At 39.0% G+C, this 19,139-nt stretch overlaps 1 protein-coding gene across 7 annotated transcripts in view; it reads left to right on the top strand.

Moving 5' to 3' along the window:
* The window catches only part of ryr2a (ryanodine receptor 2a (cardiac)), a 148,701-nt gene extending 129,874 nt beyond the window's left edge, over positions 1–18,827 (top strand). For 4 of the 7 annotated variants that reach the window (XM_037081049.1, XM_037081048.1, XM_037081050.1 and 1 more), the window contains 15 exons: positions 513–583; positions 1,395–1,545; positions 2,502–2,588; positions 3,791–4,060; positions 4,519–4,649; positions 4,998–5,040; positions 6,608–6,741; positions 7,473–7,533; positions 8,207–8,353; positions 8,608–8,742; positions 11,536–11,692; positions 12,147–12,211; positions 12,537–12,637; positions 13,206–13,257; positions 13,704–18,827. In XM_037081049.1, coding sequence (XP_036936944.1) covers positions 513–583; positions 1,395–1,545; positions 2,502–2,588; positions 3,791–4,060; positions 4,519–4,649; positions 4,998–5,040; positions 6,608–6,741; positions 7,473–7,533; positions 8,207–8,353; positions 8,608–8,742; positions 11,536–11,692; positions 12,147–12,211; positions 12,537–12,637; positions 13,206–13,257; positions 13,704–13,799 — 1,701 coding nt within the window. In that variant the 3' untranslated portion in view covers positions 13,800–18,827. The remainder of the gene's footprint in view (positions 1–512; positions 584–1,394; positions 1,546–2,501; positions 2,589–3,790; positions 4,061–4,518; positions 4,650–4,997; positions 5,041–6,607; positions 6,742–7,472; positions 7,534–8,206; positions 8,354–8,607; positions 8,743–11,535; positions 11,693–12,146; positions 12,212–12,536; positions 12,638–13,205; positions 13,258–13,703) is intronic. The other 3 variants (XM_037081047.1, XM_037081046.1, XM_037081045.1) reach the window with 1 other exon arrangement.
* Positions 18,828–19,139: the final 312 nt, after the last annotated feature.

The following is a 19,139-nucleotide window of genomic DNA, read 5'->3' as shown; positions in this document are numbered from 1 at the left end:
CTATTACGGTTTATCCTCCGAGGAACAATAGTTGATCGCTGTTGAAATATTTCATTCTGGACCAGAGTGGTGGACCAACCAGCAGACTGACATTGACAAATAGTCAAAAAGTTTGCGAGGAAAACAATATCCGTGTTATTTATGAAGCGTTTATCAGTCAAAAACTCTGCTTTGCAGGTGTAGTTTGATCAGATTTGACTGATTGTAATTAATCAATCCATGGGCCGTCTTCAGATTCTGGTTCAAATGTTGCTAAATCCTGTTTGGTGTAAGTCCCGCTCACTTCAAACCAGTGAGAACAGCACAGTGATAAAAAAAGAGAGAACAGAAATCTCCTGTATCGAATTATTCAAACAATTCTAACTTTGGCAGAACACTGTGTGTTGTTGTAGGATCTGGCCAGCAGATTGAGAAAATGAGTTTTGAAGACCTTTAAGCCATGCAGCTAGCATGACTAAAATGAAGTCACACACAATTTGGCTTGTTTGTCTAAAAGGTTTTTTCTGTTTCAGTCGAAGAGTTCTTCCTCAGACGAGAAGGAGGCACCAGCAGAGACAGAGTGCGAACCTGAGAAAACATCAGAGTATGTACACATTTCAAAAACTGATCTACCAGGCATTGTAGTAGTGCAGACAATACCCACTATGTGTGTAGTGTACACACCTATGAAAAGCCATCACACCACAGTCACACTGGAATTACAACCTGATCATTACTGATCGAATTGTTAATTAGAAGGGAACTCTGACAAAAGGTCTCAACTCCAGATCGTCTTTATTGCTTTGTTGTCCAGGGCTTTCAATCACATTTCAGTCTTTCTTAGCAGCCAGAGTTATCTCAGTTGACAGAAGTTGTGCACTTGATAGGGGTGGGACGATTTTGCCTCTAAAATTTTCAAAAATGAGCATTTAAATTCTGACATTGAACCAAAAGCAGGATCAGGGATTTACCCAATATTTTTTCCCCTTCACCTCCACCACCATCAGAAGGTAAAAAGATAAAAAATAGGTGAAATAATGCAACACTTTATAACATGACACACCCACTTCGCTACACTACACAATGCCCTCAGAGCAAATATGTATAGCAACTATCTTAACCATGAAACATGAATTCAGACAGTTTATCTTTTGTCTATTGATGTATTTTTAAGAAACATGATGATCAGTGATGATGACTAAAATACAAACTGTCATATAGAATGTACACAAATTACATCTTTGGTACATTTAAATTGATTATTTATGTCATTATCAGATTATTACTGATTTATTAGCATGTATTTAAATCCACATATGGGTTTTCACAAGAGGGACAATTCCATTGATTACCTGCCATGGTGAAGCAGTATTATTGTTAGCTGTGTAAGAGTATGAGTTGTTTTGTGTTTTCAGGAGTGAACATGTAGAGAAACAAGAGAAACTACAGAAGAATGAAAAGATGAGGCCAAAAGTGAGACGGCATCATTCCTCCAAGTCTGATGAACCTGATCTACAGGAGTCTGCCTTCTTGAAGAAGATCATAGCCTACCAGAGGAAACTACTGGTACAGATACATTTTCTGTACTTTGTTTTAACAGTGCTGATTAACTGTCAGCTAACTAACTCCATTCACAGTGAGGTTTGAGTGCAGGGAAAAAATTTCACTGCAGCTCTGATGTGCCTCCGGAGGTGGTATCAGAGGTGCAGCACAGGCGGACCATACCTGTGTGACTGTACAAGTCAGCGGCACAGAGCAAAAAACCTTTAATTCACCCTGTATTTGTCTCCTTTCAATATTGTGTTGTTGTTGTTATTGCCCTCCCAACCGAGAATTAAGTGAACTTTCCCCCAGAAAACAGCCTCCCTCCCTGTGAGTGAAAGACTCAGATGACGTCTGGTTTACTGATAGCGATTGTATGATGTAATTATGTCATTTAGAGTGAAAAACTTAACTTTGTCACTTTCCAGGATTTGGAGGATTTTGGTGGGTCAGGATCTCAATCACAACACAATTAAAACAGCATCCATATGATTATAAACAGTCAGCGGGTCCATGTTAGATTAACAGGAGGAAACATGACGAGTACCACAGCGGCTCTTTTGGATCTGCAGCACTGGCTTGCTGTATGAATTGGCACACTGGTGCGGCTCTACCGCCAAAGCTGTATCATTCTGTGTGAACAAACAAAGGCGGAGAATTGGTGAACCTCCAGAGATAATGTGGAGTGTGTGTGAAAAGGGCTATCTTTTCACATTCCAACTGTAAACATATTCCGAGTTTCAGTAAAGACTGGTTACCAGCAGTGTAGATAGTAGTAATGTACTCATGTAAAAAAAAAAAATCTATCAACCATCGCTGAAAATAGGGTTACATATTTTCATGTGAGTACATGAGTGATGATGTGAACAGCACAATATTGAAGCAGTTTGCAAAGAATTTGCTTTGAAGTCCAGCAGAAGCTCCTCTAACTGTAACATCCAAAAACACACAAGTACTTTCTCTTTCTTTCTCCCCTGCAGAACTACTTTGCCAGGAACTTCTACAACATGAGAATGCTGGCGCTGTTTGTTGCATTTGCAATCAACTTTATCCTTCTATTCTATAAGGTAGTGGTATACAGAGGATGTTGACATTTATATGCACTCATTACCTTTCTGTAAGAAATGCAATGTTAATGACTGTCTTTCAATGTACCATGTGAGAAAAAAATAATAGGGGGAATCAGAGTGGGGTACTCTAGACTTTCCTCAAACTTGTGATCATCATTTATTTATGTGCTTTGCTAACTAACTAAGACAGGAATTGAGATATTAGCTGCTGTGTATTTCAAAAAGTCAAAAGTTGTGTAGAAGTGAACATTAAGCTCTTACTTACAGCTGCTTCAAGTTGTTGCTCATAGTGATAAAGCTCCCATCAACATTGTTGAAAGAAACAAGCAGCAGCTGATGACATGACAGCTTTAAATATCTATGTCACATTACTAGAGTCTAGCTGGTGAACAGTGGGGCATTTAGCACTTAAAGAGCCAAATATGTTGCTCAGACTTCCTTCAGGATATTGTCGATGGTACCTAACCCAAGCTAAGAGTGTGAATATTAAATGCTTTTCTGCTATGTGTCTGCTGGGATGATAATATGCCAATGTTGTGTTATAGCACTGTTGTAAAAAGTACCCAAAAGTCATACTCGAGTAAAAGTGCAATGTCATGTGTAAATATTACTTTGGTAAATTTGAAAATCACTCTTACCAACAGTACTATCTAATATTTGTCAAAATTAAATTACCAATACATGTACATACATATTTACAAGTGTATATGCGCTATTTTCAGATTTTTAGTTTTAGATATTTAATCAAATTCATTGCTTTAAAAATGTGCTACGTTGGCACTAATGCAGCATGTAATCTGCAGAGTAACTAATAGCTAAAGTTATCAAATACATGTAGTAAGTATAAAATGAAATAATTGCCTCCCAACTGTATTGGAGTGGAAGTGTAATCTCAAAGTACCTCAAAACTGTATTTATGTATAGTAGTCAGTAAATGTGTTACACCCCATTTAGATTACGCCCCCTCATTGACAATCTATTAAAACCTTTACCAAGCTTCCCAAATGTAGTATTTTTAATCATAATGCTTAAGTATAGTATTGCATGTTTTTTATTGTATGATATTCTGCCCATGAATCTGTGATCACTGATCAGTTACATCATCAGGGTGACAATGCTTTCTGTCATGTTTTTTTTATTTTGGCAGACTTGGCTTGATTTTGATATTGAAAGGACTGATAATAAATTACCCCTACCAGGTTTCTACATCCACAACTGTGATTGAGGAAAGGGAAGTGGTGTACACCAGCAGCCAACCAGATAACAGTGTTCAGTGGGATCCACTGGCAGGAGAAGCATTGGAGATGAGGGAGGAGATGGTGGATGAGGCTGGGGAGCCCGTGAAGCCAGTCACAGTGCGTTTTGTCCTGGAGGAAAGCAGTGGATACATGGAGCCCATGTTACGGATCCTGGCAGTCCTGCACACAGTCATCTCTTTCTTCTGCATCATCGGATACTACTGTCTCAAGGTGGGAAATTACTATTGTATTATAGCTGAAAAAAAAAAAAGATACTGGAATTTGTATCAATTTTTTTATTATAACCTATAACAGTCAAATAGCACATTTGTTAGATTTTTCAGTCCATCATTTAATTTTTGTATATAGAATTTGCAATTTGAAATATTTTTAAATCTGTCCAAACCAAAAATGTACATTTTCTGTAACTAAAGATACAGTATGCAAGTATCCTGCATAAAAAAATCTAGAAACAACTAGACCTTTTTATGTATATGTGGTTGAGTTGTGTATTTACGTCATGATAAAACATAACCTCATTCGTGAACATTTGTGCCGGAGTTGTGCCATAAGTGACCAACTCTGAGCAGTGGCGCTGTGCCACCCTCTGTCTGAGAGAGAGGCCCCAGGAAATTACATATTGTCACTCCTATATTGTGTGTGTGTGTGTGTGTGTGTGTGTAATGTAGGTGCCACTGGTGATCTTTAAGCGTGAGAAGGAGGTGGCCAGAAAGCTAGAATTCGATGGCCTTTACATAACAGAACAACCATCTGAGGATGACATCAAAGGGCAGTGGGACAGACTTGTCATCAACACACAGTGAGTAAACACTAAATGTGCAAGACTGTATACATACTATATATAAGATATTTTGTGTTAATTATGCAACAATATCCATTGAAAAATCCACTGAACATGATCATTGAGGTAGAACATATGCAGCCCTCCATAACAGTGAAAGCAGTGACAAGGATAGCAGTGCAGGGAAAGATTCTGATTTATCAAACCATTGCCATGTCCATTACAGAGTGTGAGAAAATGAACCCTCAAAGATTTTGCAAATGCAATTGCATCTTGTTTCTTGGTGAACTTCTATACAATGACTATTTTTATAATACACCTTTATAGATGGTGTGACTCATGAGCCTTTTTTCCTCTGCCTTTCAGATCTTTCCCCAACAACTACTGGGATAAGTTTGTGAAGAGGAAGGTAAGTGTCACTGTTAATAAAGATCCTGGGCTGTGTTCACAAAGGATCCTGTGTTACCACTACCTTTCCCTCTAAACAGTCCTGTACTAAGAGTCACAGTCTTGGTCAAAAGTTTACATACACTTCTAAAGAACATGTCTATCATCACAGTCTTGAGTTCCAGTGATTTCTACAGCTCTTTTTCATTGTGATGGGATGAGTGGAATGCATACTACTTTGTCACAAAAAAAAAACATTAATGAAGTTTGGTTCAAAAATGAATTTATTGGCCGTCTGAAAATATGACCAAATCTGCTGGCTCTAAAATAGACATACAGTAATTCTAACGGTTAAATGCCTGTTGGTCATTTTCACCTCAAATACATGCTTTTGATAGCCATCCACAAGCTTCTGGTAGTAATCTGACTCTGGCTGAATTGTTAGACCACTTTGGGAAGGCCATTCCAATTCCTCATTTCTAGCCTGATTTAGCCATCCCTTTACCACTTTTGATGTGTGTTTTGGATCATTGTCCTGTTGGTTCACCCAGATGCACCCGAGACCCAATCTTCTGACTGATGATTTTAGGTTTTTCTGAGGAATTTGGAGATAATCCTCCTCTTTCATTATTCCATAAACTTTCTTTAGAACAGCAGAAAACAGCACCACTGCGTTATACTACCAGTACCATGCTTGAGAGTAGGTATAATGTTCTTTGAGTTAAAAGCCTCACCTTCTCTCTTCCAAACATATTGCCGCTCATTGTGGCCAAATAACTAATTTTTCATTTCATGTGACCACAGTGTTTTTCTTGCTGCAAAACACACTTGACTGTGGACACTGGTATCTGTCTTCCAGCAGCTTCTAATTCATTGCACACTTGCTTTTTGGTGTTTTTTTCAACATCCTGACCAATTTTCTCTCAGCAGGAGGTGATAGTTTGTGTTTTCCTCCTGCTCATGATAGTGACGCAACTGTGCCATGGACTTTATTCTTCCAAACAATTGTTAGCACAGTTGATCTTGGAACCTTGGGAACTGTAACTGCTTTGAAGTAGCTGAAAGTGACTTCCTGTTCAAATCAATTATGAGCTCTTCCAGATCAATGCTGAGCTCCTTGGGCTTTCCCATTGTAATGTTTGTGGCTACATGAAGGTTTTTTGTGACAATGTAGTATTTGTTCCACTCATTCCATCACAGTAAAATGAGAGTTGTAGAAACCATTGGAAGTCAAGACTAGCATGATACACATGCTCTTTACAAGTAGATGTGTTGATTCAGTGGCCATATTTCTCCAGAGATTTATTTGGGTTCCAGTAAAGATAATTCCGGTTAACCCTCCTGTTTCCTGGGAATGTAGCTCCTGGTGGCTCTAATAACACATAGTAGATGTACTAGCATGTGAATGTTCAGGACAGTGTTTATACTGGGCAGGTCCCTGTACCAAAGTGTTTCACTCACAGGAAGGAGCGTGACACTTGTCATCTATCCCTGCACAGGTTTAATTCAAGAGGTACAGTTTTTGAGAATCTATTTGAGATGTTGTTCCACTAGAAAGTGTTTCTTCAAGAAGCCCTACTGTTCCTCAGGTGATGGATAAATATGGAGAGTTCTATGGTCATGACCGGATCAGTGAGCTGCTGGGAATGGATAAGGCTGCTCTGGACTTCAGTGATGCTCACAAAAAGAGAAAACCCAGGAGAGACGGCTCACTGGCTGCTGTGTGAGTATTCACTATAAGTGAATGTGTGTGTGTGTGTGCATGTCTGTGTGTGTGTGGAGACGAATATTTATCTTTATTTTGTCTCGGCAAGAATGCATTTGCATAGATTTAACAACTAATGTAATCTAAGAAGTGCTTTTATTCATGTATTAAAAAATGGGATGAGAATTCAAATGTACAACTTTGACTGATTTTCTGAGCAAGGTGTGCATTACAGACAGGAATATTGTAAAGTTACTTGTTACTTTCTAATCAAGGTGACTATTAATATGTAATACATTACGTTTTGGAAGTAACTTGGCCAACGGCTGCTCATATCCAGTAATTCACTTCTGTCATTTATGGCATTAAACTAAATGTAATGTATGGGTATGTATATGAAAAACCCTGTGCTCATTTCAGATATCGTTGAAATTGTAAAATCATTCACTGGACAGATTCTTCTTCCAAATTAGCACAATCACCTGTGACAATATGAAGAGGCAGAATTGCAGCTATAACCTGAGTATAAATCAACCTTCCTTTTGATACTTATGAATAATGCCTAACAGGCTGGTCTGTACTTACTTGCAGTGAGAACGGGCGTTGATGGTATCAGGTTTAACTAGCAGGATTTGTAGTGAGCCTGAAATTAAGGTCTGTCTGAGGCTCAACCAAGCACAGAAAGTCCCCCAGTCATATGTTACTACACATCATCCTCCAGGATCATCCTCTTCTCTCTTTGTTCTCAGGCTGAACTCCATCGATGTCAAGTACCAGATCTGGAAGCTGGGGGTTGTATTCACAGACAATGTAAGTACAGAGAAGCCCTAAATCCCTCACCAACCACGTCTGGCTCCACCATGTGGATTAACTGAAGAATTTCTGTTTCACAAAAAGTGTTTCCAAATTTTTTCTTTTGTATTTCAGAATTTAAATATTATCATGATCACGACCACTGCATTGCCACAGGTTTTCATTCATGAAAAGTTTGGTTTTTTTTATATTAGAAAGCGATATTACTACAAATTACAAAAATACAAAAATTCAACAGTTTGTATATGATCATAAAATATTGAACCATGCCTTGCAGACATGATTTATTGATAATGATTTCTGATATACACTAACCACACTATCAGTAAATTGCATTTTAATTTTTATTTCAACTTCAGTTGCCTTACACTACTTTTATTGAAAAAGGTTTTAGCTGTTACTCATGTGGTTTTCTAGCAGAATATGAAATAATTTTGGCAATTATGTATTTATTACCTGTGTATGGACAGAGCAAACCATCGAAATACATAATATAGCATTATTTAAGTTCAGTCTTAATAATGCAGGGCTTACTTTTTAGCACACTTTGGTCAAGTGTGCCATAGCCAGTGTTTGGTTTCTCCACCATAAATTGAATATTGATTTCCGCATTTGTCCGTATCTGTAACAGTCTACATTGTCTGACCTCTGTGTCTCTCTGTCCCTCTAGTCCTTCCTGTATTTGGCCTGGTATATGACCATGTCCATCCTGGGTCACTATAACAACTTCTTCTTTGCTGCCCATCTGCTTGACATCGCCATGGGCTTCAAGACACTGCGCACCATTTTGTCCTCAGTCACACACAATGGCAAACAGGTTCAAAAATCAACTGCTCTCATGTTTTAACACCTGAACAAATACCTACCAGCAACTACTGTACATTCTTAATGTTCTGATAGAAAGGTCAACCATTATACACCACTTTCTATTGAGTGTAGGTACAGACCATCTCACTTTCAGTGCACAAAAATGCTGACTGTTAGTTTTCCACTAGTTATGGATGTTGTATTGGTGATGTTTTCTGTCTGTCCAGACTCTTGATCAGCCTTGTCTTTGCTCCTGTCTACCAGCTGGTGTTAACAGTTGGCCTGTTAGCAGTGGTGGTGTACCTCTACACAGTAGTGGCCTTCAACTTCTTCAGGAAGTTCTACAACAAGGGTGAAGATGGAGAACTGCCGGACATGAAGTGTGACGACATGTTGACAGTGAGTATGACAAGTGTTTTGCTTTCAGGTGCTGTGCCGCAGTCAGACTTGTTCTGCTTTAAATGGCAAATGCAGTTAACATTGGTATAATGACATAAAGCCTGATGACCTGATGTAACAGATTGAAAAAAACAGTTGTGATATATGTTTAGACAGCAGTAGTGACAGACAAAGTGTGATAGATAAAACACTATGATGTGGACCAATAGCTTGATGGGAGCTGAGAGTTTCTGGTGACAAATCAAGGAAATAATCTCAAGATAAAATCTGCACTTTTTTCTAGCTGTTGTAGGTTTTCATGAACCAAAGACTTTTTTCCTCAGTTTTCCCTACTCATGTAGTACCGCTTTTAAAATCATTTGTCTTTCTACTGCTGAGACAGCCCCGTGTTATGCAAGGGCCATCTTCCCAGCGATGAAGTACTTCTTTAAGACCATGGATTAACTTGATGCCTATTAGATGCTACTCACTCTCATTGCTCTGGGCAGTGGCTCACGACTATTCAGGATGATAATGTCAGTAATGCCTGTCTCATTGAAAGTAGTCAGTAAAGAGGAAACTGCACCATTTAAGGACAGAAAGTCATGGGTCAAAGCTTCAGTCCGACAGTGTTCACCCTCAGGCTCTGTCTGAGGTCCAGCTGAGCTGCTGTAGGATTACACAGTCTTTTTTTGTGTTAGTTTCCCGTCTTGGCAACCGGTAGATTTTTAAGAATAGCAACACTTTGTGTGACATTTAGAAATCTTAACAATATTTGGAATCTAGGATGTTTATCACGATGCAAGTTCAATTTAAGGCTTTCTTTGGGTACAATATCTGGATCTATAGAGCCTATAATTGAGGCTAAAGCCAGTTAGCTACAGTATGTAGCATAAGCTAACATTGTGACTTGTCCTAGTTAAAAGTGAACTTTATTTGTAATACTGGAGTTAAGCCAAAAATATCTACTCAAAAACTCATCTTACTTCACGACACCGGCCTTGGCACTGTGATGGTAGGATTAATATGCCTTTATAACAATGTTGGTGTAATCCTTTACATTTACACAAGGTAATAATGCAGGTTAGCATAATCAGGTGGAAAGTTTAGCTGTGCAGTCAGTTATGAAGGAACATTTGTCAGTGATGGAAGGGAGGGAACAGGTAAAAACAGAATGAATTACAGCTGTGATGAGGCTGTTTCCTCCTGCCAAGTCATCTGAAAGAAATACTATATAAGGGGTCTATGATGTGTGTTGTCAGGAGTTGGGGGAGGAGGGGGAGGGGGAGGGGGGGGCTTCTGTCACCCGGAAATTTCAGGATACACACACTTTAATCCCCTATAGTCAGCCACCCATAGCATTCCACAGAGCTCTTCTGTTTCCTATTAAGGGGCCGGGGTGCCTGCTCTTCAGGAGGGTGACAGGGGCTTAGTGGGATGGAGGGATAGACTGATGAAGGGCCACTGCCCCAGGGAGGTTTCTGCTCTTTCCTCTCCTCCCTTTATGTGAATAAATCCCTTAAAATAACACTGGCAGAAGGTTGAGAGGATCTGAACTGATCTCTCCTTTTCTGTTCACTTTTTCCTCTCTTAGCCTTTATCTTTTTCTCTCTGTACTAGCGTTTTCCCATCTTCTTCTCCCATTTCCCTTTGCTCAACTCTCTGCATATTGTTCCCTCAATATATACACTGTCAGTTAAACTGTTCAGGACTTTGTCAATTACATACTTACAATGAATCATTAGCATTCTATGAACTGGATAAAAGAGTTATATTTTTTTGTATTTGTTGCTCCATTTCTGATGACTATACTGCAAAAGTCCCTTTGTGAAAACAACCACTGATACATTTTCAACTTTAATAATGATGTATGCTTGGCCATAGACCATATGACTAAAATCTGACACAGTAAAACTTTATGTCTATTTATTGCAATTTTGTTCAGGTCAATTCAGATGTGATTTATTTTCGACCTTTTGACATAAATCTCTAAACTATTAGTTGTAAGAAGGCTATCTGCACTGACAAAGAGCAAATGGATTCTATTTGCCTGATATTTTTTGAAACGAAATACATTAGTATCATTGAGTTCTATAAACTGTTGTATTTGTAATAAATACAAAACCTTGCACATTTTATTTCAATATTTGGTAAAATGTAATTTTAAAGATCTCAAAACGTCATGGTAAGCAGGTGGTTAATTCCAAGCAACATATTCGACATTTCTTTGAATTCACCTCGAAATGTATTAAAATTAAATAAAATGAAATAAAATATTGAAAATAATCTCAATATTATTTTATACATTTCTTCAGCCAAGAAACTTCCAACTGATTTCTGCTTAACTCCCCCTCAGCAGGTCACTTGTTTGAAGGCTCATTTTCAAGTAGTTTCAGACCAACTTTTGCTGGTCATTTAATTTGTACATAAAGTACTTTTTTACTTTTAACCATTTACATTCTCACCAGTTCAGCAATCCACAATTATCCTATCTCATTGACTCTCTTTAACTGCTTATTGGAAGGTAGCATAATACTGTTATGAAGTCTTGCTCAGGTATATTTCAATATATTTAAAAGGGTGGTTATTGTGATAATTTTGGGCCAATTTCAAATACATTTTAAATATGTTACTTTATAACATCCTATATCATGCAATTTAAGAACCTGTAAAATGAAGTGTTACCCAGTATTACAGTGAAGTTGCTGTAATTTCAGTCAGTGCGAGATGCAAATATCACAATTGGTGTAGTCTAAATCCAGTACATTTAATTTCTTGTCCCCCTCTCTATGTGTCTCTTGCCCTGTCTCCCAGTGCTACATGTTCCACATGTATGTAGGTGTGAGAGCCGGTGGAGGGATCGGTGACCAGATTGAAGACCCGGCGGGTGACGAGTATGAGATCTACCGCATCATCTTTGACATCACCTTCTTCTTCTTTGTCATTGTAATCCTTCTGGCCATCATCCAGGGTGAGAGATCCTCACACACACACACACACACACACACACACACACACACACACACACATTGGTTTGTTGTCAATATCAAAAGGATCTGCAGAACTAAGACTTACCTTGCACTGCCTACATCATAATCTGGGTCAGATCCATATCTTGAAGCTATGTCCTGATGGTCAAGATCATGGGTATGTGTTTGTGGGAAGAACAAATCATCTGGGCTTCTGTGTGTGGTGTCCATATGGAGGCCACACTGGTGATGGGATGCAAATATCTGCTGCTCATGAAACAAATTGGCCAGTTGTCTGCTTATAGATTACCAGGGTGTAAGGCACACTTAGCAAAACAGACTTAAACAGTAGTGTTAGAGGTCGATCGTGTAAAACAAAAGGCCTGCGGTTTTTAAGGTAGTTGTGGTCTGGTTATGTATCTTGTTGACTTGTAAAACAATCTCTGCACATTCCAGGGTTGATCATCGATGCCTTTGGAGAGTTGAGGGACCAGCAGGAACAAGTGAAAGAAGACATGGAGGTGAAAAGACAGACACGCATACACACTCAAACACAATCAAAATGACAATGCAGTCTTACACAGCTAATGAAATACAGATATGATATATAAATGTATGGAACTACTGTACGCAATAATAGATTTTGTTAAAGCACCCAGTAGAGCCAAATCACCAAAATTACTGTTGGCATTCCATTAGGAGCATTTAGATGTTAATATATTTGATATCCAGATGCAGGCCACAATTGAACAATTTAACAGTCGATAGGGCTCGCAGGTAAAGACTTACAGGTAAATGTCTTGTGTAATGACAATCACTTAACTCTGTAATGTTTCTCTCCTCCAGACGAAATGTTTTATCTGTGGAATAGGCAATGACTACTTTGACACAGTGCCACATGGCTTTGAAACACACACTCTACAGGAGCACAACCTAGCCAACTACCTGTGAGTACATGTGGAGCCTCTGTGTGATTCTATGTGAGTACTTGTACGTCTGACATGGTGCCACCCGCTGTTTGATAATAATGACCTGGACTCTTTAGAAGTATGAGCCAGGTACAGAGGAGCAGTTTCACCATTACTTTGTAGATATTATGTCTTCCTAATGCAGTGCACCTGAATGGAAGACTCTACAAGCTTTTGGTGTGGTGCGTTTTATGTTGGATTGTTTCCAGAAGACTATGTACCGATAATGTCCAAAAAGTTACTCAGCTTAATGATTTTGGAGGCATCTTAAACCTTTATTTTAGACAGACCTAGTGGAACTGAGGAAGTCCAGGCTGTATCTTGGAACAGGTCTGGCTGTAATCAGTCTGAGCTCATCGCTCATATATTCACTTTGCCAATTCAAGGAACAGGATTCAAGGTAAACAAAATACAAGCATGAAAAAAAGATCCAGTTTTTTCTGTAGTTTATGATTTGCATCTGCTGGTGTGGGCTTTTGCATGTGAAGGTACAGTGGCTATGTTTGGGGGTTTTTTTTTCTAAAAAGTGTGTTTATGTGTGTTTCAGATTCTTTGTGATGTATCTCATCAACAAGGATGAAACAGAGCACACAGGCCAGGTAAACCAGCTCATTTCCCTTTGTAGAAAATATAAGTAGACACTTGTGGGATACTGTATCGTGCTCAGCTTCAGTTTCCATCAGTGTGATCCTTGCTGTCGTCTACTGGGATTGTTAAAGGCTCAGTGTGCTTCAAACAAAGGGTGTGTTGGATTTTCTAATAGTTACTGAAACCCTTTACAAGGTTGGAAGTGTGTGTCTGTGGTTGTGTTTGCTTGATTCCTCTCATGTTTGACAGCAGGTTTGTCATCCTGCCAATCAGAATCTTGCCCTCAGACATGGTTGTACAACATAGTTTGTTTGAAGCACACTGAGGCCTTTAGTGGCTCAGCGTTGGAAGCTTACTACGCAAGCTTAGTACACAATGTAGAAGAGCCAGATATGCTCCAATTTTGTCATACGGAATGTAAGCCCTTCCCACCTCTTCCCATCTGTTTGTCTTAAAGGAGTCTTACGTATGGAAGATGTACCAGGAGCGTTGCTGGGAGTTTTTCCCTGCTGGCGACTGTTTCCGAAAACAGTACGAGGATCAGCTCAACTAATCTCTTCTTGGAGCAACAGACTCTCCCCTTTCATACTGTAATCTGTTCAAGGCACCTCGGCAGCCAATCTTCCCTCTGCTTCTACAATCCTACAAACTTTTCTTATGGTCACCGTTGTAAGGGGTGCCTGCTCCACCAAATGATGAGTTCTACACTCGGCTCCGCGTTCCTGTCCAGGAGGAACTTCGTGTCAGGCCTCCTCTACAGGCCCCACCCTAAGCCTTTCCTCCCAACTCTTCCTCATCCAGACAGTCAACTCGCCAGCTCTGCTCCATCTTCCAGCACACTTTGTTTGGAATGCATCTAAGACTTACATACTGTACATAGAAAATATCAGATTATATGCTGTAAAATATGTGACTGCTGGCACGTCAAGGTTTTTGGCTCAGATGATGACTTCTTTGCATCATCTTATTCTACATTCACAGTAACAAGCAAAAAATACAAAGGAAGGCGGGAACTAAGGAAAAAAGGAAGTTCCCAAAGAGCGACAGAGGAGAGAGGAAGGGACGAAAGAGAGAACTCCTCCTGAAAGACTTTCAAGACAATGATCAGTACAGAAAGAGCAGACATTAGTATGAGGACGTTTACGACTTTTCATGTGTACAATGCACGTTGCATGTAGGTATAGGGAGTGGACATGAATAAGAAACACCTCTACAACCCTGCTGTGATCCAACACAACAGCTCTGCAATAAATCTGACCTTTCAGAAGCTTACATGATCAGCGCTTGTTAAGACTGTCAAAAAGGTGATGATTTATTTCAAACTCTTGGTAAGTTGGTCTTCAAGTTTTTTTTTTGTTTTTTTTTTTAGTTTCTGAAACATGTTAAGTGAGAAAATATAAGGTGTCTCAAACGTAATCTAGTCCGACACACCACCAAATTTAGGTCTCCGCCATTACTGCAGAGTTTGAAACTGGCTAGCATTGTACAGTATTCATACTGGGACACGGGACATCTGGTGTACTGCTGGACTCGAATGACGTCAACTGGGCCAAACCAGAGCCAATAACTATAGTAAAACACGCGGCTGAGTGCTGGATAACCAAACTTGAGCCACGTTATGGCATGACTTTTGTGGCTCACATCTAGAAATACAAGCCAGGGGTCAGTAATCTTTGCCAGACTCGATCCAGCACTATTGATGCCGTCTCAGTCCACACTGCGGCCGTACCTCACAACTATGCTGACTCGGGTGTGCCGGGCCTACAAGATGTTGGGCCGTGAAGTATGGACTGATACAATTTGGCTAGCTGGGAATCAACACCTCTGTGACAGGGTCAGTGGTAAACGTAATATCCTGGTTTTCACAAATAGGGCAGTTGTACTGGATTGAATTAAAGGAAAGTTACCAGATTGTGTCCACTCCCTGTACATGCCAATACTGTGTGTGAAGGGCTCCTTAACTAAGTGTTCACATTGCAAGCATCATGATTAACTGTTTTTTTTTTTTCCAATGGAGCTGACTGAGTTCAAAGACAACAAGTCATACTCCTTCATCAGCTTGCACGTTATCAAAAAATCTTCTTTTTTTTTTCTTTTTAGACAACAGAAAAAAATAAAAGTCCCCTAAACTATGCTTGGAAGATGGTTGAATCCATTATTGGCATTTCTTGTTTAATCTGCCTTTTTTTCTCTCTCTTTTATTTAATTTTTTTTTTTTATCCCAACAGCAGCATGGCCTTGATAGAGGATAGCGATAGAGACGTCTCTCATTTTGTCCAATAGTCTGGCTCAGAACAATATATGTGGACCACTGCTGGTGAGATTGCCAAGAGATTTACTAAGCACATTAATATTTCCTGTTAACTTTACTGACCACATGACCTAACGTCACTGTCCAGACAAACATGACATTTTTAGCAACAGTACTAGTCAAGGCTAAACAGCTAAACAGTCAGCATGTTTGTTCGATCTGACAGTGTTGTGGTGTAACGAACATCACAGTCTCTAGGCGTCACTAGTGGAGCTTTAGACGTTCTTTTTTTTCAATGACTGCTACTGAATCATGGCTTGCTTTGTACATTTTTGATTAAATTATATAAGTTGATGAAAAGCAATACCAAAGCGGCAAAAAAAAATAATTTATGTTTCAGACTTTATAGCTGAAAACAAAGTTAGTGTGTGCTTGTTAGCTTAGATTAATAATCAACCAGATTGGAGCGACCCGTCGGTCGTGTTTCCTGCGTGGAGAACGCACAGCATGAAGCTGAAGACAGATGATCAATGTGTGAATGAAAGTAAAGGGAGACGAGACGGGAGGATACAGTGCCTTACTACGTCTGCGGCGAGCTATGCAAGCTAGAGGAGGAGAGAGGGATGTAAGAGAGCTTCTCAAAGATACAGTGTTACCGATTACAACTGGAGCTGGGTGACGGGGTGTTTTTGCACCTCCGGTTCCCTCGTCTGAAAGTCAGTGGGTTTGGTGAAAAGGGTTTTTGGTTAAATGGCTGAAATAAAGTCTGCTGCTCACACGAGCTGAATAGTTTTTCACTTTTCGTTTGACGACATATGTCAGTAAATAACCCATGACTGCAGAGGTCGTCAGGCAAGAGGCTTCATGCGGAACTCACTAGTCCGACTATAAAGGCAGACTAGTGAGTAGATTTTAGCTGCAAACTATTCTAACTCTAATTTGCCCATTTGTAGACTAATTTATTGATAGTAAAGTGTGTAAGGTATAGTGTACTAAGAAGCCTGGTGGTTACGTTGAATTCATATAACATGAGCATTTTACTTTTGTCGTTCACTCTTCAAAAATCAGAAAAGTGCTGTTCATCTGTGAAGATTAACTAAACAAAAAGTGAACATATCAACTCATAAACTGATGTAAAATCCCACTGGCCTTTTTTCAAGGGAACCAGGGCGATGCAAACTTCCAGGTTAGTCGACAAAAACACTTCATGTCTGCAGCAGAAGAGAAAGAAGTAGAGAAAGAGATGGTAGAAGGACAGAGCTTGATTTATAGCTTTATGCAGCATATGGGGGGTTGCAATTTTAATTTAATTCTGTAAACGAATACAGATTATACAGTACTGTCACGTGATCTTTAGGTTGTCTTGAAAAGTCCTGCAAAGTCAGGTCTCAATTGAGGTCACACTTCAGCTTGACGGAAAACTCAGTGGGGATGTTTAATAGCAATCATCGGTTGAGCATGTAACAAGAGAAAAACGTCCACTCTCTTCATACTAATACTGTGATACTCAACAAGTTCAGATTTAACAAAGGAATTCATATGAATTCACAATATATGTACACACAATTGCATGGCTTTTTTTCCCCCTTTACGATGTCCACCTCGATAAAACTAATTCAGTCTAACACAGCAGTTCTGGAATAAATCCTCACCCCACGAAGGTACTAATATCCACTTTAAATTTACGTTTTAAACGATATAAAAATGAGCTAACATTACCGACAGAGTGGAGAAACAACAGTGTTGACATTATGTCAAATATGTCTATGTACTGTGTGTGAAGAGATGTCTCTTGAAGCTAGCATGCTAATCAGCTAGCCCCAGCCCAGCCTGTCTCATCTCCTGATACCAGTTTGTACCTCAGGAGGTGATGGTCTGATAGTTTCAGTTGGGAGATGTGGGCGAGCGACAGGTTCGCTACTTAGTCCAAGTACACAAAATACACCTATTTTGTTTGCTAAGAAAAGTAATAAGTTAGCAAGAAGTAATTCCTGACGGGGTGGACAATATATTAGAAACACATCTCAATATAAATAGTCCATAGTGGGTTTTATTGCAGGGTTGTTTGATTAGACTGTTTTTTTCACAAGTAAAATTAGTAAACTGATAACTGTGTGTTGCAATACTACTGCAGAGCAAGTTGTGTGTGTGTGTGTGTGTGTGTGTGTGTGTGTGTGTGTGTGTGTGTGTGTGTGTGTGTGTGTGTTATGGCTGTTTCAGCAGCATAAACAGTTGTTAAGTTGTATCCATCATTTATAATGCTGCCATACCAACAACCTTAAGATGGATTCATCCTCTTAGCTTAGCTTTGTTTAAGTACACACATTGCTGCAGACACTCACTGTATACGTTCTGTCTCGAGGAAACATCGAGAGACAGAAGTTCATTAGCCACGTCAAGTGTGTTGGAATGTTTGTTTTCTATTTTGTATTTTAATTGTTACACCCCTCGCTGCAGAACAGAAAACGTGACCGAAGTGTAGACCTTCTGTAGAACACACTGAATGACTTTTGAAGTCTGGACCTTGTAGGATTTTTTTTTTTTTGGTCAGAATGCACAGGCAAGGGAAGAAAGAATGATGGTATCAAAAACAAAATTCTAAGTGCTGTATCGGAGGCTGCTTGACTTGTTTCAGTTTCTTGAAGACGTTTGTAGACTTTTAAACTCTGCGTGGGCACAAGGACACAGGACACGGCACAACAAAAACAAAATAGTCTATTTGAATCAGAATTATTATTCCAGTATTGTTTCTTTCTTTTGTTTCATAAAGCCACTCCTCAATGATACAAAGTGTGTGTTGGTCATTTTCCAATTGTTTAACCAAGGCCTTTTTTATTTATTTATTTATTTATTTTTCGGTGATGATCTTATGCAATACAGCAAACAGAGTTACTCTTCTTTGTATAGACATTCTCCAAAAAGCTCTACTCAGAAAAAAATGATGACATTGCATGTTTATTATGCGGGTTTGATGAACAAGTATAAACAAAATCACTTAATCTATGTCACCCATAAATTGTTTAATAGGATTATTTAAGATGAATTAAGATTTCTGTAATGTATTTAAGTGTTGTGGGCTTCATTGTCAAGTCATTTGCCACAACTGCATCCCTTTGGAAAAAAAAGAAAAGAAAAAAAAAGTGGCTTCTGCTTTTCTCTCACTTAACAATTTCTGTTTTAATATACTATGAGTCAAAGGTTTGTTTAAGTATCAATTGGTTTTAAGCTCAAGCAATAGCCCTTCAGGGAGTGTATGGGAGGTGACTGACCATTGTAAATTGCAAACAAAGGCAAAACAAATAAAAGCTTGCTCATCTTTGTCTATTAAAATACATTTATTTATTTAAGATGATCTATCTATCTATCTATCTATCTATCTATCTATCTATCTATCTATCTATCTATCTATCTATCTATCTATCTACATAATATTCTTGTGGCTCTTTGTGCACACCAACATTACATACTGTACATGCGGGCTGGGCTTCAACCTCAGCATCTGAACGACTTATATAGTGATGAACATGTATCTCAAATCAGTAGGTTAAGAAGAGTGTTATATATTATTATATACAACACTGACTTTTGCCTTGACTTACTGAGTCAGCAATAATGCATTAATAATAGAGAGGAACATTTTGA

The sequence above is a fragment of the Acanthopagrus latus genome, chromosome 20 (genome assembly GCF_904848185.1).
Source record: "Acanthopagrus latus isolate v.2019 chromosome 20, fAcaLat1.1, whole genome shotgun sequence".
NCBI lineage: Eukaryota > Metazoa > Chordata > Actinopteri > Spariformes > Sparidae > Acanthopagrus > Acanthopagrus latus.
Note: the sequence above shows the minus strand (reverse complement) of the source record. Positions and strands in the feature narration are given on the sequence as shown.